The following is a 19909-nucleotide window of genomic DNA, read 5'->3' as shown; positions in this document are numbered from 1 at the left end:
TCCAGATATGGAAATTGTTTTTGATGAATACATAGAGCTTACTGTTTTATCTCCACAAGCACAAGTGAATGCAGTTGAGAATACAAGAAAATGTGAGAATGAAGAAAAAATGAATTTAAAGTTATTCAGCCAACATTAACTTGTGAGAAGAAAAATACTTCCGAACGAAGATTTTTTCCGAAAAGTTTGTGAATAGTTGAAGATACTTGCTCTGACGAGCTGTTTTTAATAAGCGAATTTGCTTTCATCTAATAGTTGCTTGAAAAAAACAGCTTCTCAAAGTTGAATCAATAATACTTTAATACTACTATGGTCTTGATCTGATGTAATAATAAAGTATAGGCAGCATCTCGTAGATAGCTTCGCACCAAAACGTGGACTCACTCCAACCTAGATCTAATGTTTCCTCATTCGATTTTGAGATATAGCTTAGTTACCTGGGATACGGGCTTTTCAAATTCAATGAGTGGCTTAGAGGACAAGTGGGAAAAAAACAGTTTTTGCTATTTCAAGAAATACACATTAAAAGTTTCAAAATTACATCGAGCCCAATTGATTATGGCCCAGATATATAGCCCAGTTCCGCTATTGAGGCGTTGAATGCAGAAAGGGCATTAGCTATTGAGGCGTTGAATTTAGAAAAGGCATTAGCTATTGAGGCGTTGAATGCAGAAAGGTCAGTACTTGGTTGCGGTTTTTCAGAATTTTCAGTTCTAATTTTTACTTAAGAGAGTAATCTATCGGGTAAATTTTCTGAAATTTTACGTTTCCAGCATTGTAAAGTTATGAATATTCAATAAAAATCACGAAAAAATACATATATTTGCTTTGATAATGGCTGAAACGTTAGAGGGGACCAAGAAATGTCCTTCCTGCGCCCAGCGCTTCAATTGCGCTCAGATAGTGCAGCGACATAAAGGATCTGGTTAAAAGGGATAAAGAGGACTCGTCTTAAAGGACTCAAAGACAGCGTTATCAGTTTACTTCTTGTTTAATAATTTGAGCACGCTGGGTTTTCAATTCAAATCATAAAATAATGTAACGTCGTGTATTTCTCACTTCCGAATTAGAAACGTCCGTTTCCGGATCGCATTGGGAAGCGGGAGCTGTCAATATTAGCATTCCTTGGAGGGGCCCCTCGGCCAAAATCATCAAATCCATTCGGGTCCAAATTGTTGAAATCATCATTCGAATCAAAATCATCCATTGGTCTCCCAAACTCATCCATGGGCGGCCGGCCGAAGTCATCAAATCCGGGTCCCTGAGGCGGAAACCCTGAGTTCTGCGGATCGTTCCTCCCCGGCGGGAGGCCTTGAGAACTGAAGGGGCGTTCATCCAGCAAGGACGGCGGTTTTTTAGGGGTCGTCGCCCCCGTGCCGGGTCTTTTGGGCTCGAAGGGGACGCGGCCCGTGGGCGTCCCGGGTCTTGTAGGGTCGAAGGGGACGCGGCCCGTGGGCGTCCCGGGTCTTTTAGGGTCGATGGGAGCGTCGAACGCAGGAGGTGGGGCTCGGGGGTTGTCGAATTGGGGTTGTCGACCCGGTGGTAGGTCGTCTTGGAATGACGGGTCATCATCATCGAACTGCTGCTTGGGCGGTACCCCCCCTGGGGGAGCGAACTGCTGCTTAGGCGGTAACCCCCCGTTAGGGGGGAAATCATCGTCGCCGAAATCGTCGTCCTGCCCGCGCCCTTTAGGCGGTAACCCGAAGCGATCCGTAGGTCCTGGCGGTGGCACTCTCTGATTTTTGAGGGTCTCCGGCCCGTCAGTGTCGTCGTCGTCGTCTTCCTTCCTGCCGTTCCTGTTCCCGGCGGGAGCATCGAAGCCCCCTCCTGGAAAGTCGTCTTCCGGGAAGTCGTCCCTGCCACCTTGGTTCCCGGCTGGCACACCGAAACCCAGTCCATCTTCCTCGTTTCGTCCACCTTTCCTGGAGTACGGCTTCTTGGCAGATGATGGCCTTTTCGGAGTGTTGCTTCTCGAGGGGGTCTTTCCGCCATTTCTCGAGGGTGTCTTCCCACCCTTCGAGTACGGTCGATTCCCATTCTTAGCTCCCCTGCCCGCAGCCGGGGATTTTCCGCTCCGGGACGGAGTTCTTCTGCCCTTGGACGACGAGGGTCTACCGCCTCTGCTTGTCGAAGTTCTCTTGGGAGTTTGGGAGCCTTTGCTTCTTGCGGGAGTCTTCGCGCGCTTGGCGCTTGGACTCTTCCGACCGGATGAGCTTTGACTTCTCATGAGGCCTCTCCCTCTGCCGCTCGATGATTTCAGAGCCCTCGGCGTAGGTGACTCTTCATCATCCTCGGAAGAGGACTCCTCGTCTTCATCGTCCTCTTCATCGACCCATTCCACACACTCGCACGTATTTCCTTCACACTCTCCCTTGAGACCCCTCTTAAGGCTCAAACAGTGCTTCGAACAGTTGGTTGCATTTTTTTTTATCGAGCAGTTGGTTTTATACTCTAATCCGTTCCGCCCTGAAACATAAAATTGTTTTTATTTACAGTTATGAAATACACGAGAAAATGAGCAGTATTTCCTGCGCAGGTAGGCGTGAAACATTGCAAACTTTAGATCGACACAACTGTCATGACTAGACGTTTGGCAAAGACCTTTGGTTTGAAACAATCGACTATGACCGGAAATCTGGACAATGCCCGATTAGGCAGTTCATCAATATCCCGCTTGGCCTACACGTGAAGTGGTATAAATGGTACCCTTGCCAAAGCCTCCGGCCGGGGGGGGGGGGGGGGGCAGCGTTGCAAGGGGCGCAATTTGAATATAGTACAGTAAAAAACACCAATCATCCAAAGGGTATCTTCAAATCCAAGGTGGCGGCCAAAATGGTCCATATTTACGAGGAAATTGCTATTATTAATCCTGGTTGCCACATGAGGTGTCTTTCTGTCAGTTTAAAGGCTCAAGAGACACCAAATACGGTGTCATCACCTCGTAAATTGGGGTCGAGGGCCCTTGAAACAACCCCTCAAATTAAAATTTGTAAAGAAAACTCACATATACGTTGTTTTTTCCTTATACCGGTGGACGCGTTTTCACAGATGGGATCTCCATCGTTTGGACGCACCAATTGCTCTCCTTTTAAAAGTGCTGTCGTTTTTGTTTTCGGATAGCAAGAGCCAACTGACATCATGAAAAAGAATTCCAGGAGTGGTGCATCCAATTCAGACTTTGCCGCCGCAGTTATTCAAGCGTTTTTTGTTTTCCCATATTTTATCAATTATTTTTACAGTTTTTCTTTCTCTTTGGCTACATTGTGATTCGTTTTTACTTTTTATTTAATTGTAATTTATGGTTCGTAATTTTTTATAAGCTGTGGAGATGAAGTTTATTCTTAGAAATGCATACGTAATGTAATAAATCTAATTCAACAATTCCGTGGTCTGGCTATGTCATCTTCCCCTAGTCATTTATGAAACAGCTACCTCCGACATTCTACCAAATACCTCCACCTCAATCCCTGCACATGCCCGATCTCTGAGTCAGCCTGCAGCTATGTCTCTACGACACGTGGTTGAGGACATACGAGCACGAGCGGTGCATGCTAGGCACTCAAAATCAGCGCAGCAAGTTTGAGGATATGGAGGAGACGCAGCAGAAACAGCTACCTTCAACATTACACAAAATGCCTCCACCACAACCCCTGCACATGCCCGATCTCTGAGTCAGCCTGCAGATGTCTCTACGACACGTGGTTGAGGACCTCCGACCGCATCCTGAGAACATCCTGATTCATATGCTTGATACAATTTCCAATTATAAATCAATCCACAGTTTCGTTAGGGAGGGAGGTATTGCACAAATCATTCATGCATTATTCCCATCGACAAAGCATCTCGTGGTATTCTTGGAGAGCAGGAAGGGGGTTCGGCACCTGGCAGAAAGCGCTGTGGCGCACTAGCTGACGAAGACGAAAATGTGCAGAAAACTGCCGTTGAAAGAATTTTAGCCGCCAAGAACAGCTCTTCAGCGATGGATGTGAGACCATCCAGAATCCCTCCGCTGAACTTCAATGGGTCGAATCACACAGAATTAATTGATTGGGACAAGTTAGAAACCATCACTGTGCCTCCACTTTGTCAGGAGAGGAAATAAAATATTTCAAACATGGTCAGCCCGAAGCAAGGATTTTCAAGTTGTATGCCCGAGAAAAAATGGATCATTCAAGCTCATTGAAAAATGAACGATCCGGATCATTCAATTTGAATGAGTTTTTCGTCAGCTCATTCAAATTTGAATGATCCAGATCGTTCACTTGATCATTGAATTTTAATGCGCCCGAATGAGCTTGAATGATCCTGATCATTGAATTTCAATGAGCTTGAATGATCCGGATCATTGGATTTGAACGAGCTTGAATGATCCGGATCATTGGATTTCAACGAGCTTGAATGATCCGGATCATTGGATTTCAACGAGCTTGAATGATCCGGATCATTGGATTTCAACGAGCTTGAATGATCCGGATCATTGGATTTCAACGAGCTTGAATGATCCGGATCATTGGATTTCAACGAGCTTGAATGATCCGGATCATTGGATTTCAACGAGCTTGAATGATCCGGATCATTGGATTTCAACGAGCTTGAATGATCCGGATCATTGGATTTCAACGAGCTTGAATGATCCGGATCATTGGATTTCAACGAGCTTGAATGATCCGGATCATTGGATTCCAATGAGCTTGAATGATCGTGATCATTGAATTCCAACGAGTTTGAATGATCCTGATCGTTGAATTTCAACGAGCTTGAATGATCCTGATCGTTGAATTTCAACGAGCTTGAATGATCCTGATCGTTGAATCCCAACTAGCTTGAATGATCCTGATCGTTGAATCCCAGCCAGCTTGAATTCTCCTGATCGTTGATTTCCAGTGAGTCAAGGTCTCGGTCTGATGAGAATCTATTATAAAAAGATTGTAAATAGTATAGAAGCAAAAGTACATGGGTATCCATTCTCACTTTGCAGTTTTTTTTTCAACAGAAAAATGAAGGGGAAAAAACCAAAAAAACATATGATGATAGGAAAAGTTAAGAAAACACAGACTCACCAGAAGTTTATCCAATTCCTCCAGAAGTAAGCTCATCCTCCGCCCTATTACAGCAACAGTGTGAATGTAGGTACTATAATAAAAGTAGTTTGAAGGTGAACATTTTTGCTACAAACCATCTCCCACACGCTGTCAAGAATTCAAACCACACAACAGTCATTGTGGGAGAGGCTCGTAGCTTTGCCGCCGAGTTGCAGAGCTGCTGCGGGGATTCTTTCCATCGACAACTGAAAAATTTAACTAAAATGGAACATATTAAATTAACAGCATAACCAGAAAAATGTTGAATTGAAGAATTAACCGCGCGTTTAGAATTGCATAAGCGATGTCGCTGTTTTACTCTGATTTAAAAGAAAGAAACAAGCAAAAATTACATTGGGATACAGGGGTATAAAATTGGCTTTGTCTCTGAAATAATTAATTTACCTTAGATTGTGCTTTGAAGTGAAATAAGGCAATAGTACTTACAATTTTGTGCTTGCGTGTTTGTTCAAATGAAGCGTTATCGATGGAGAAAATATTGAAGTAAAATTGTGTCCTCGGAACAAAAAGCAGTGCATTTGATGGCTGGAGCACAACTCACAAGTACAAGGTAAGTTTATACTGATAACTTGTTAAACAGTCCAGCGAAAAAACAATAAATACATAGAATTTAAAGCAACACAGACGAAAAATCTGAGCGGCGACACGCTAATGATACGCAGGCAGCAAGACTGATCAGACCAAGTGGCGAATACCGCGACCCCTCGGCCTTTACAGGTTCGGGGGTGGAATTTCCATCTTCCTTGGCTCAACGGTCATCTTCTTTTGTTTTCTTCACGCAGCAAACGAGTGGTGGGAGGCGGGGAAGTAACGGCGTTGCCACATTGCTGAAATATTTTCCCATCCTCCTGTCTTAAGGATTGCTATGATTATGTCAATTTCTCGTCTCTTTTTTTTATATTATCATGTAAGGCTCATTTTTTTTACTGTCATAAGGCTAATCTTAAGAATTTTCAGAAAAGCTAGTGAGAGAGGCCCTACTTTCCTCGAAAATTGAAATCCTCTGTTCTGTAATTTCTCTTCTATGTCGCTTTAAATTCTATTTATTGTTTTTTTCCCTTGACCGTTTAACAAGTTATCAGTATGATGTTACCTTATACCTGTGAGTTGTGCTCCAGTCATCAAATGCACTACTTTATGGTCCGAGGACACAATTTTACTTCAATAAAATTCTCTCCATCGATGACACTTCATTTGAACAAACACTCAAGCACAAATTTGTAATTACCTACTGCCTTGTATCACTTCAAAGCACAATCTAAGGTAAATTAATTATTTCAGAGACAAAGCCAATTTTATACCCCTGTATCCCAATATAATTTTTGCTGGTATCTTTCTTTTAAATCAGAGTAACAGCGACATCGCTCATGCAATTCTAAACGCGCGGTTTATTCTTCAATTCAACATTTTTTTTGGTTATGCTGTTATTTTTATATGTTTCTTTCTAGTTAAATTCTTCAGTTGTCGATGGAAAGTATCCCTGCAGCATTGCCGTGCTAAGGAAGAACGCCGGATGAACATCCGAGAGTTGCCAAATTTCCCTTGATAAAGCATGTATTTTTGAAAATATTCATGTATTTTTTTTTCTAGAAAAGTTCAGATATTTTAGATTAAATTGCGTACAAAATTGTCTAAAAATTTTGGAAAGTAATATTCGCAATTTTCCCAGTAAATTTGGTTTTTATCGGAGGAAACTTAGCAACGTCTGAAGGCTAATATGGCGTTCTTTCTTAGCACGGCAGAGCAGCTTTGCAACTCGGTGGCAAAGCTACGAGCCTCTCCCATCATGACTGTTTTGTGGTTTGAATTCTTGACAGCATGTGGGAGATAGTTTGTAGCAAAAATATCTACTTTTATTGAAGGTACATTCACACTGTTACTCTAATAGAGCGGATGATGAGCTTACTTCAAAAGGAATTGGATGAAATTTCTGGCGAGTCAGTGTTTTTGAACTTTTCCCTTATTCCTTCATTTTTCTGTCGAAGAAAAACTGCGAAGTGAAAATGGCTACCCATGTGCATTTGCGTCTATACTTCTTACAATTTCTTTATAATAGATTCTCATCAGACCGATACTTGAATATCCGAATCTGCTGAAGTGATCATATCATTGTGGTAGGTCCCAGAGTTTGACCCGATTGAGTATTTATTAAAGTTACATAGCAAAATTATATTAATGTAGAATAGTGGGAGGTAAAAATTATCCAAGTGACCCAATCAGACGCTGGCATAGTAGTGGCTTATTCAACTTTAATAATCTGGATCGTTGACCTAATAAGCTTGAATGAGCTAGCATGTTGGGCCGTTCAATTTTAATGCTCTTAATGATTCAGCTACGATAAGCCTGATCATTGGCCCAATGAGTTTGAATAAGCCGATTAATTGAATCATTCAAATTGAATGATCCTGATCATACAAGTTGAACGATCCAACAAGTCGGCACATTCAAATTGAACGATCCAACCAGTTGGCAGATTCAAGTTGAATGATCCAATGGGCCAGCGTATTCAAGCGCATTGGGTCAAAGATCCGGATCGTTCGACTTGAACGATCCGGATCATTCAAGTTGAATGATCCAACGAGTCAGCGCATTCAAGCTCATTCGGGATCATTGATGCTCATTGAAGAATCATTCAAACTCATTCAGGATCATTGAAAATCGAACGATCCTGAATGAGCTTGAACGATCCATTTTTTCTCGGGTGTCATTTCCAGGTCGTCGAACGCCGTGCGCAATTGGTGACCGAAGCTTTCCAGCAAGTTTACGGACGTCTGCAAGAGATGGCCATGTGCGAACAACTTTATTGGACCGAAAAATCTTACCTACTTTTGAAACAAAACGTCAGTTCAAAGCCGAATAAAGTCGCCATTTTCCTTAAATGTCAAAATTTAAGAGGCTTCGAGTGCTGTTTCCCTCAACACAACACCAGGGGACAAAAAAACTTTTTAAAAACGCCCAAAGAATCTTGTTTTCTTTGGTCAGTCCTACGCCTGAAAAAAAGTGTGAAGAGAAAGTTTTGAAGTGACTCCATTTTCTTATAATTTGAGAAATTGCAATCACCTATACTTGAAAATATCAGTCTTAAAGACAGATTGAAGATTGCAACCATGAGAAAAACTTGCAAGTCAAAATGTAAAGGATGGGCTTTTTGACGTCACAGGGGATTGAGAAGTACGTCGCCGAATTATGAGATGGAGCGTCAACAACTCGATTTTTTGGTAATGACTTGTGAAGGGAAAATCCCGAAGTCACCCGTGTCGTTACTGTATATCCAGTTAAAGATACGCTTTTCTCCTTCGACGATAAATCGTCAATTTCAGCTGAAATTGACAATGCATTTGCCCGAAAAATCGCATTTTGGATTTACCACGTTTAAGCCTACTCATGGAAAACGTCAAAATTCGAAAAAATTGTTCCTCTTGCTTTTTTGTTTGTGACCTTATGGGGCAGCTATTTTCGCTTGCCCGTTTGGATCCGAAAACTTTTTTTAAAAACCGCTCCACCTTGGCGAGTGGTGCACGCCAACCGCCGCCGCCCAATCGTCTCCCTAAACGTCATTCCAACAATACCTGATTTTATAAGTCCGAACCTTGTTTACTTATTGTTTGTCTCTTACTACAGCAACCAAAAGAATGATCTTGTCATGCAGCACCCAGCCGAAAGGATAAACATAAAATTTCTCACAGGTTTCTTCAGTTCTATTTGAAGAACTTTTAGTTATTCGCTTTATATATTAAGTTATTTGTAAATTAGACCGCTCCAAGTCTAAATTAGAAACCTTAATATAGTAAAACATATTAATATTTTCAGGACAATGCGTTATACTTAATGGAGCTTCTGCCATAAAAGTTCAAAGGGACATGACGGTCTAAAAGTTCCGAATCTTGTAACCGTGCTAAATACAAGAGAAGAATGCTACTCCGTGGCAAAAGCAAACTCATGTCCGTATGGCATAATATCCTTAACTCCAAAGTTACGGAGGCCATCTCAAAAAAGGCCACCTCCTCTGCTAGCTTATTTCTGGATTTAAAGGCTGTCGCACCGACAGAGCACAGGGGAGCATTTCATGAGTCACCCTGCGCCGCGCCGTCCGCAGCGCGTATGGCGTACGAATTGCCTATATTCATCTAGCGTTGAGAGTTCACTTATTACTTCACACAACCGGTGTGTAATTTTAAAAGTTAAAAAAAAAATTAAAATAATAAAATAAAGAAATAAATTACACGATATACGATTTTCTCGGCCAGGGAGCTCTCCCCGCAAGAAATTGTTCACCACCCGCCCGCGTCGGGAGCGCCGCAGCGTGCTGCCGCTGCCAGCTCAGAATGCACACTGACGCCTACAAACCTAAGGGGCTACCTCACGCATCGCGCAATGCTTGAAGTATCCCTTTCGGTTTGTAGGCGTCAGTGTGCATTCTGAGCTGGCAGCGGCAGCACGCCGCACATTGGGACGAGCCCATTATAGAAACGGGACATTCACGGTAAAAATGAAAATCATTAAAAGCAAAAACCGAAGGTATAGAAGTTACCTGGAGGGTCTAAACATCCAGAATAACGAAGGTTTCAACAATTTAATTGAAGAATATCCAAATGACAGGCCTAGAGAAACGCGCGTTTCGGGAAGATGAAAAAAAGAGGTGAAAGCGCACGTATACGAATGTTGCTCCCCTGGCTTTCTAGATCTAAAGTCGAATTTCCTTCATGATAAATGAATTCTTTACGGTGTGAATTACCCCGACAAGATACGCATGTTTATAAATATTTATATTCATACCTATATATTAGTTTTGTAATAATTAAACATGTTGTATTTGCAACTTTGCTTTAATATTCATGTGACAAATCCTGTCTCTGGTGCCAACACTTTTCGTTGATGTGATAGAGAAGAGCAATAAAAAAAGTCTACCCATTGTCACTATCCGGTCAGACTTTCACGAGATGGGTTTCGCCTGGAGGAGTATGAGTGCACTAAGACAAAGTCTCTTAACATGTCTTAGTTCAATCGTGAATATTTGAGCTTTTTTATTCACTGTATTATGTGCACTGGATTGCGCTCGTTGTATTGTGTCCTTTATGATAGGCCATTTTTGTATTGTCATTCTAAAGCATCGCAAGTAAAAACATGTGAAGACCTTGGCACTATTGGACATCGTTAGTAACGTGATAAAAAAATGTAGTCATTACGGCAAAATTCACGTTTTCTTTGATAAGTACAAAGCGGACTCTTGAAAAAATGACTAGCAAGGAATAACGAACGCGAGGAAAGGATCCTATTCAATATAAGATTCCAGCGGAACCAAAGGTAGGAACCATATTATTATGACTGACGAAACCACTCGCGTAGTACAACAAATGAATGACCTTACATATTTTCTTGCGAAGGAATTTTGTAAAGCTGGTTTTAAATAAAAACAAGCAAAAAAATGATAGTGGGCTGGTGGAATACAGCAAAATCATCAGATTCAAGTATTCAGTTTTTGACCTTCCACACATCACACGAAGAGACTGACACCTAAATGGTGTTTTCAGAGCAAAATTTGGTGCAGAAGAGACGCACATTTTTTTGCCTGATACCGACGTCTCTTCATTATCGCTTTAAGAAAAATTGCCGCTACTAACAACAAGTGCGGGTATGTTCTATGGTCAAGGCAGCAACAGCAACTTTTAAAGTTCAATATTAACAGAGATATCCCCCTCCCCCAGTTGATTATGCCCGCTTTACTTCAGCATTATCTCCTGTGTTAAATTTGAAATAGATCACTCATAAGGTACCGATGGCGAGATCCTCGATGAGTTTTACACATTTTATCATTGTACCACTGTGTCCGGAAAAGGAAAAGGGCTGAGCTGAAAAATTGATAACAATACCATTTTGACGCAAGAGTGCGAGTAGTATCCCGTCTACAGCTGAACCGCCAGTCCAGCCAGTTCTAGATCCCAAATTGCAAGAGCGCCTCGAAAGGGAGATAGCCATTTTCTTAGCGACCGAGGCTCTGCCATATACAGTCTGGTAGAGCGACCAGGGCTTCAGCGGCTGGTTCAGAGCTTTTGCCCGGGCTTTAAGTTACCCACCAGGCTAAGGCTAACGGAGACTCTCGTGTCTCAATTAAATGAAGATACGAAGGAGAACAACCGGAGGTGATTATTCAGCTATTTATCCTTGATTTGTAAATAAATTCGTATGGATGACACACCTTTGAAAAGTCAGTTTTTTGAAGTCATCCACCGCGGTAGTGATACCCATGGTTTCTTTCTCTGTTGTTCGATCAGAGTAACACATGTAAAATATATGTAAGTAAATACGCACGCAATGAATGTATTGTAGTGAGGGTTGAAGAAACCATTACATCCCAGAAACTACGATACAATTGCAATACGCCTTGAAGAGTGTCATCATCACATATAAAAGAAACTGAAGGGAGAAAAGTCACACAGATTTCCTGGGATTTTTATGGAATAGCCAGTGTATATTAGAACTCAATGAAGAATTGTGCACAATTCCTCCCTACTCACAAGTTTTCTCAGGATCACTTAGAGATTTTTTTCGGGTGCAGTCGTGTGTGCGGGGGCACACGCACAACAGCAATACACAGTGAGAAACTTCCGAAATGCGTACAGAAAAAATATCTCATCCACATGGAGCTTAAAATAGGCCGCCGTGGAATTTGTGTAGACCTAGAGCACATGTCAATTTTGACTGACTCATCCGTCACTGCGGCACCCGAAAAATTGATTAACATCTCTCTACAATTGTTTCTCTTTATTGTAATACCGTCTTTGATTAACTTGAAAATAAATTTGACATCTTCCGTATAGCAGAACTCACTGACCAATACATGAATTCCCTTTTGAGGAATACCAATGATCCAAAGGATTTGAACTTTACTGTCTGTACCGAAATTTTATTTAGTATATATCCGGTTTTGTTGTGAAAATTTTAAAGAAAAAAATTAAGTGCCCAATTCGCATCGCTTCCATAATTGGCGGAAGAGGATATGGGAGAGCATTGTGTCTACTCAAAGCTAGAGGCGGCTTGAATTATGCATCAGAAAATGTGTTTCTGATCACTAGGCAACCTGAAAAAGCACCGTGTATTGCATTCCCAAGGGGTAAAGTTGAGAATTCACAGAAAAAATTTTCTCCTGCTGCACTTACAAATGCAGTTACAAATGAAATACGATGCAAATGAAACCAGCGATAGGATTTTTAAGCAACTGAATGACCACCTGCTTGACTTAGATCCGATGCATAATATCAAGTACCTTATGATTAAAGCAATCGTCATGAAATACATTCTGATCCGAAAAAACTTCATGTGCAACATGGCTTTCAACAAGAAAGTCTCCAATAGGCAGGTTTTCATGAGTTCATTCTTTTTTCCGGTCAATAGTTATCCTAGTCTTCAACCTCGGTTATGCTCACACGCGCAGCGGTTGCTGTTCCCTATCGTTAAAATGCCTATTTTTCTTCCTGCAATCTCGAACACGTAACCCCGTTTAAAACTTTTTCAAAAACTACAATTTTTTTTATAAATTTCTTCCTCGCACCTTTTCATTTTTTTTTCAAAAGTACACGTGAACGCGAAGAATTGTTTTAAAATGTTACAATGACTTGGTGCCTCTCGAGAAGAAGTGTGCTCTTGAAGTTTCATTGAGTAGTACAAAGTGTTCATCCTTCCCACTTTAATGAAGTCATTTTGCATTTGCCACAGCTAACTGAACTTGTTTCATCTAATTTACTTTTTGCAATGCGTTTTTTGAGTAACTCGTCCGAACATTGAGAGTCTATTTTTGAAATCTAATCTACATTGTGGCAGTTGAAGAAGCGGACCCAAGAAATGCTCAAGGCGACCGAGATGGATTTCTGGCGAAGATCGGCTGGAATCTCGAGGAGAGAACGTGTCAGGAATGAACGTGTCCGAGAGATAATGGGCGTTGAGGGGACGATTGTGCACGATATCATGACCAAGCAATTGGTATGGTATGGGCATGTGCAGAGAATGGCTGATACCAGGTTGCCGAAGAAGGTGTTGGAGTGGGTCCCCCCAGGTAAGCGACGGAGAGGGCGTCCAGCCAAACGGTGGGTAGAGGGCATCCATGAAGAGATGGAGAGATGCCAGCTTCCGGAGGATCTCTACCATGACAGATTCCTGTGGAGAATAGGCGTCGCAGAGCGCCCTAGCGCGCCGTAAAAGCGGCTCATACATACACATCTACATGAAAAAGATCGTGAATTTGTGCCAAAAGATATGCTCACAATATTTCCTCTTGAAAATTTTGATATCATTCAAGTATATTAACTCGCATCAAATTTTTAGAGTTTTGAACTGCCTCAAACTCTGTTCGTGCATCTCCCTACTTAGGATTTCTTAAGGAGCCTTTCAGTAGTTTGTCTGCCTTCATTTTCAAAGTTCTGCACTAATAAATAATTAATGGAATATTAACTAAGTTGTTATGCTTCATAAGCAGATTTCTGCTTCTCAATCCCGGTAAGCTAACTCTCAAATAAATAAGCATCAAACAGTTGAGTAAAATCCGCTTTACTGTATGATTGATAATCTGATTGTTGCAGCGATCTACAGAGAAAGGGTTCAAATCCATCTTCATTGTGCATATATTCAACCTAATGCAAAACTTCTCAAAAAGTTAGAATGACTCACTGCATTAATATCTGAATGAAAGTGGCTGTATTTGTATTATATATTACGTACAGTAGAAATGCAACATGAGCACAAAGAAGTGCGTCTTTAAGCAGAATATTTTCAGGTCATACGATTTATTTCTTCCGAATTTTTATTAATGAAGAAGCAGATGTACTTATTTTACAATCCACGATGTAACACTACATGCACATTAAATAACGAAGATGAAACACAGTGGGTCGAGTCAATTAGAGAGGTCAGTCATGAAATTTTTTGCTAAAACTGCAAATTTTGATGTTCATTCCGTCACGTTTTTACTTTAAAGGAGTGACTCTGAAAGAAAATTTCACGAGGCAACCAGTGGAGCCACTTTCAGAACCTCGAAATTTCGTACGAACGTAGCTATAAGCGTTTAAAGTTTCTAAATTTTGACCAACCTGTCCTATTTATTGACTCGACCTACTGGGCGTCAGAGCAAAGTAAGAGACGGATTCAATAAGTTCGAAACAATCAATGAGATAAGTTCAAAACCAGGCAAAGGAATATATTATAAACCTCTGCTCCCTTTGTAATATTAAGACTGTTATTAGTTTGTTAGGGTTGGCGGCAGGGCATTGACGAAGAGATGTTGCGGTGTCAGTTGCCCGATAACCTCTGGGAAGACAGGCATATGTGGCGTTTGGGTGTCGTAGAACGCCAGAGTGCGTTATAAAGCGACTTTATATATATATTAGTATATACCTGCAGGAGGTCTCCAGGATTTTCGCCCTCGATTTTTGACACAGATGCACGCTCCTTCATCGCAGTTTCCACGTAAATGGCGGTTTCGGAGTTCACATCGATCATTGCATTCACTGTACGTCGACCGACTGCATGAGAAGGTTTTGAAAAGGCTCTTTTTTGAGGCTTTACCTAGAAGTTATAAAACATCATTTCATGCAAAATTGTGTAGAGCGCCTCCAGCTGGAGCAATGTCGTTAATTACGCACTCCTCATCGCAAATCGTCGATCATAGTTAAAAATACAGTAAAATCGAAATCTAATCAGAAAAGTTGCTCATGAGAGTAAAAGCAATATAAATTATCGTGGTTGACAATTACTGTGTATTTTTTTCCTGTTTTACCTGCCCTGTTGCTGTTAACACTTAAAGTGTTGATTTTGAAAATAATCTCCGTATCTTTGGATCAGTGCGGCTTTACCGACAAAAATTGGAAGTTCCCCTAAAAAATTTGGATTATCTTGGGCAAATTCGTTTTTTTTGGATTATTGGTGCGTTTTGGAGAGAAACAAAGGTCATTTACGGAATTAGCGGCCAAAAATACAATTTTCCAGTCATAAGCCGTAATCTGTTCACGTATTTCCATGTAAACATTTAACTGTCTAGCGTCGATAAGGCTGATGAAAAGTGCCTATAATGTCCAAGTGTCTAATTAGGCGATTCTTGCGTAATTTTTATTGCCGAGGCTGGAAAGTTAGTTTTCCCCACGTAACTTCCAAAATTTGAGATTTTAGTGTCATGTTTTTGTTTGTTTGTTTGATTTTTTTTTTAAAAAAAAAAGAAGGGGGGGGGGGACTTTCCGAGCTGAAGAAAGGATTTGGTACCACAATTATCGATACAAATATATTAACTCTGGTGTGAGCGGTGAAGTATCGCGCGAAATTGAAGGCGTTTTCGAATGATCACAACAGTTCGACGCAGCCCATAAGAACGCCTGCCTCGTAAACGGATCAAATAAAACCGCATCCCTCCCGGCATTTCTTGGAGAACAAGTAAGGATCCAACAAGATACAATACATTTGAGAGAAAATTGGCAAAATTATCTTCAATATCCTTATTCCACGCAATAAAGTGAGTCAAGCACGCCAAAAATAATGGGTGTCAAGCATTTACAACCCTCTTAAAAACACTTATCAAATCGGCGGAAAGCGTGAAAATGCGCTTCTTAAATTTCACGCGCTGCAACTTCCTCCTTCATGGCACCATTTACACGAAACATGAAATATGTTTAAAATAAGACCCAATCGCTGGGTTTTTTGTGTTTCTCTTTTATTTTTATTTGCACCAATATGTAGAATTAAGCTTGTTTACGTGTGTTTTAAGAATATTACCTTCCTTTACGTCTTTGAGACTAGGTCCTCTAAATGGGTGGTTTATTACTTTCAATTTGGAATGACGATCAATAGCAACGATTCCTGAATTAAAAAACAAACAAACAAAATTATTTGGATGTACAAAATACGAACGGATCAGGTTGATGACCCCTACATTCTAATTCTAAAGCTTCGTTTTTTGGAAGCTCGCTCTCTTATCTGCTCGTGATTTCCTTTCAAACTGGAATTAAAATCGATTATTTAAATCGGGACAATCCGTTGAAAAACTTTAGCCCAAATTAAAGAAAATGTGCAATCGGACTTACTTCAGTGTACAATACTGACACCTTTCAATTTTTTCCAGGGTAGAAAGTAGAAAAATTGAGTTTGAGGTTGAAAAAAATAAGGAATTCAATTTATGAGTAGAAATAATAATGTTCTTTCCTTGAAAGAAAATTCAATATCTGCGGCTAAATTTTAGTTGCTACTGGGCTACTAGAAAGCGTATAAATGAATGTATTTAAAAAATACGCACAAAGATTCTCATATCGCATTTGCATCAACAATAGGTTGCCACGATCTTCATAAGTAAGAAAAATCTTGGCTTGGAAAAGATAATTACACGTCCCACGATTCCACTGGTTTTGCATGTCCTACAGTGGCGTGGAAATGTATGAAAATCTCATTTCTTAAACGACATACTTAGTGCGACACACGAGGACGATGGAAAAATTATGATCAGCTCATGCCACGTGCAATATGATGAAGACCAATGCTAAAATAAGAGAAACAGAGCTAAAAAAGGGAAAATAAAACCCAGAACCTTTCGGCCGATTGCGCAGCCATTCTCTATCGGACGAAAATAAAATTAAGAATGTAAAATCCACGTAAACCGGTATAACATTCTAGAAAATAATTTTAATTTTCAAAAAATTAATAAATGAACATGCAATTGATGATGCTGTACCTGAGTAACAATAGGTAATTTACAGCAGATTATCCTTGCAGGTTTAGTTTGGTGTACCCTAAGGTTAGTATAGGTTGATTATTATAATTTAAATTAGGTTTTATTTTCGTCCGATGGATAATACTATGTAAACGGCCGAAACGTCTATATTTTTTTGTTTTATACCTTCCTTTGCCTTTGTTTCTCGCATTTTAGCATTGTTGCTTATCTTAATCATAAACAACATGAACCGATTTTTATATGAACGCCTTTCAAGTTTGTGCTTTATAATACAGACGAGGGTTATCTACAGGTGTAGGAATGAAAATTTGTCGACTTACTCGATGGTTTTGATTTAAGTACGATTGGTCCTTTCACAACATCAATAGTACATAACACAATAATGAGAAAAATATTCAGATTCTTGAAATTTCTAAAATAATCCATTTAACTTTTGGACTATGACCTGTCGGAGAAACAAGTTTGGGGGAAAAGGAAACCCTTGACATGATTCAGCATCGCAGAGAAACTAAGGAACTATCGCAGCGGAAGAGTTGAAATTTTAAAATCTGGAATGGAGTGCGTGGTGTCTAGCCTGTGACATGAAGAGGCGACACAGTAGCGTGCTCGTGATTTTGAAAAGGGGGGAAAAACACGTCTGATGGTACACAAAAACGTCACTCATGAAACCGTTTGACTGACGTAGAGATCGCTAATTGAGGTTCGGTGAATCACAGCCTGGATTGCATTACTTGCGTTTCCAAAGTGCAAACGTGCACCTTAATGTGTCAATTGGAGGTTCACCCTCCATATATCGAGGACATAGAAATCGAATGGGTTGGCGTCCATCAATTAGATACATAACATTTAATAAGAAGATCTCTACATGAATTTGCAATTTTAAAAACATTAGGTCCATAATATACTCATGGGATACGCCCTCGGGCTGCTATGCTACCCAACTCATAGCTCTCCAAGGACGCTTCGTGCTTTTAAAAGACTGCTTCCTGGGTCATATTTTAAAAATTGCAAGAAACACAGGCTTGTCTCCGCATGATATACCTCAAAGCCGCTAACCGTAAAGATTTTGAAAATCGGCGCGGTAGAGCTCTAGAACGGACTTCAAAAAAAAATTGAATTTATTTTTAACCAAAGAGAAAGTTCACGATTTCATCGCGTAATACTAAAAACCCTGTACCATATTTTAAAATTTAAAGAAAGAGGGCTCATACACTGATAAGAAATTTGTGTTCTTGTGTTACTTTTGGTTAATATAGGAAGTGAAACACAATTCAACACGAGATTGGTGTTAATTATGATACAGTTTGAGGTAAATTCAGCGCAGAGGGCAATGAAAAGACTGGAAAAATGCATTCCTTTGATTGTGATGTTGGTATGAATTACTCGTTTCTACACTGCTTTTTTAACTTTAGGTGTTTTCGAACTTTATAATTAGTTAAAAAAAAACCTTGGAAATGTTCGCATTAAATCAATTTTTTTAACTTCCTGGAAAACATGAATCAAAGCGAAAAATACCGCATAGGATGTAAATGTGATGGATGAAATGCTTTCAGCCACGTAGTCAATGTAAGTCATACCGTTGAGTGGTCTGTGCCTTAAAAATACATAGACCGACACTTCCACGTAGTTGGTTAAGTTTGGTGGCCGAAAAAATGTCACTGTAAAATGGATGGAAAGTTCCATAGATTTTAGCACGTGTGAAAATACAGACAACGTCATCTCAATGGCGTATTTAAAGGTGAGCAAATATGGTCGACGTAACGACTCATTTAGCATGCGTCATTTGCACAGATTCAAAGAAAAAAAGAAGAAAGAAATAAAGAAAGAAAAAAAACCGACGTGACATCACGTCGGTTAAACTACCACAAAATTTTAGGGTGCTTTGTTTCCCCATATGTACCAAAATTAACATGTATAAACAAGGGATAATTTAGGTGCACTGGGAAAAAAACACATTGGATCTAGAGTCCAGACTCTTAAAAACATCGACAAGAAAAAATACTCTTGATTCAATCGGATTTTTGCTTGAATCAAAACGAAATCCGCTTAAATTAAGAGGCTTGGTTCTTGATTTAAGTTAGATTCTGATTGAATCAAGAGTGCTTTTTCTGGTCGATGTTTTGAAGAGTCTGGACTCTAGATCCAATGTGTTTTTTTTTTCCAGTGTGCGGTAATAAATCGACGTTGAAACTGCCAGAGCGCGTATCTCGTTCGTAGGATTTCAGACAATCTCCGACATCATTTGATTAACTTATCAAAAGCAAACGAACTGACGTTATTGCTTGAGATTTTTACGGTACATTTTTTTACGCAGCGAAGGAAAAATTAGGGGTGTCTCCAAGAAATGACGGTGAGTATTTTTCCATTTAAAAAAAATTAAGGATGTTAGAATGTCTTTATAACGCCGCAAACCGCGATACGCAGGCCTGCAGGCTCACTATACAGATGCATGGCGTATCGGATGAAATTATAATGTAGTCTGTTGAAATGAATCTGTTGGGAAGAAATCGTGTCGTTCGCGTACGTAACATTCTTGTAGCAAAAAACGAATGACAAGGTCAGGATCTTGGCTTTTATTGTGATGTTTTCAGTCAAATTATCGTTGAGTCAGGAATGAAAATGTAAAAAAAGGCACATCTAATCGTATTTGCTTTGATTGCGGCCGTTTTACTTCAGCATTATATCCTGCGTTAGATTTGAAATAGATCACTCATAGGGTACCGATGGCGAGATCCTCGATGAGTTTCAGTCGCATATCATGCATATATTAGCATTGTACCACTGTGTCCGGAAAAGGAAAAGGGCTGAGGTTCGAACCCTTTTTCACCCACATGTGCTGAGCTGAAAAATTGATAACAATATCATTTTGACGCAGGAGTACGAGCAGTATCCCATCCACAGCTGAACCGCCAGTCCAGCCAGTTCTAGATTCGAAATTGCAGGAGCGCCTCGAAAGGGAGATAGCCAATTTCTTAGCGACCGAGGCTCTGCCATATAGCATATAGTCTGGTAGAGCGACCGGGGCTTCAGTGGCTGGTTCAGAGCCTTTGCCCGGGCTTTAAGTTAACCACCAGGCTAAGGCTAACGGAGACGCTCATGCCTTAAT

At 40.4% G+C, this 19909-nt stretch overlaps 1 protein-coding gene across 2 annotated transcripts; it reads right to left on the bottom strand.

Moving 5' to 3' along the window:
- Window positions 1-972: 972 nt before the first annotated feature.
- On the bottom strand, window positions 973-17588 carry LOC109031976 (uncharacterized). 2 transcript variants are annotated; one of them, XM_019043845.2, is made up of 4 exons: window positions 17124-17584; window positions 15855-15938; window positions 14487-14657; window positions 973-2466 (listed from the first exon to the last, which is right to left on the bottom strand). In XM_019043845.2, exons 1-4 carry the CDS (start codon window positions 17227-17229, stop codon window positions 1067-1069), a joined length of 1761 nt encoding a protein of 586 aa, XP_018899390.2. In that variant the 5' UTR covers window positions 17230-17584; the 3' UTR covers window positions 973-1066. The 2 variants fall into 2 exon arrangements, with proteins under 2 accessions (XP_018899390.2, XP_018899391.2); XM_019043846.2 differs by lacking the exon at window positions 14487-14657 and having other exon boundaries at window positions 17124-17588.
- Between the last annotated feature and the right edge of the window lie 2321 nt (window positions 17589-19909).

This window comes from Bemisia tabaci, chromosome 5, assembly GCF_918797505.1.
Source record: "Bemisia tabaci chromosome 5, PGI_BMITA_v3".
Classification (NCBI taxonomy): Eukaryota; Metazoa; Arthropoda; class Insecta; order Hemiptera; family Aleyrodidae; genus Bemisia; species Bemisia tabaci.
Note: the sequence above shows the minus strand (reverse complement) of the source record. Positions and strands in the feature narration are given on the sequence as shown.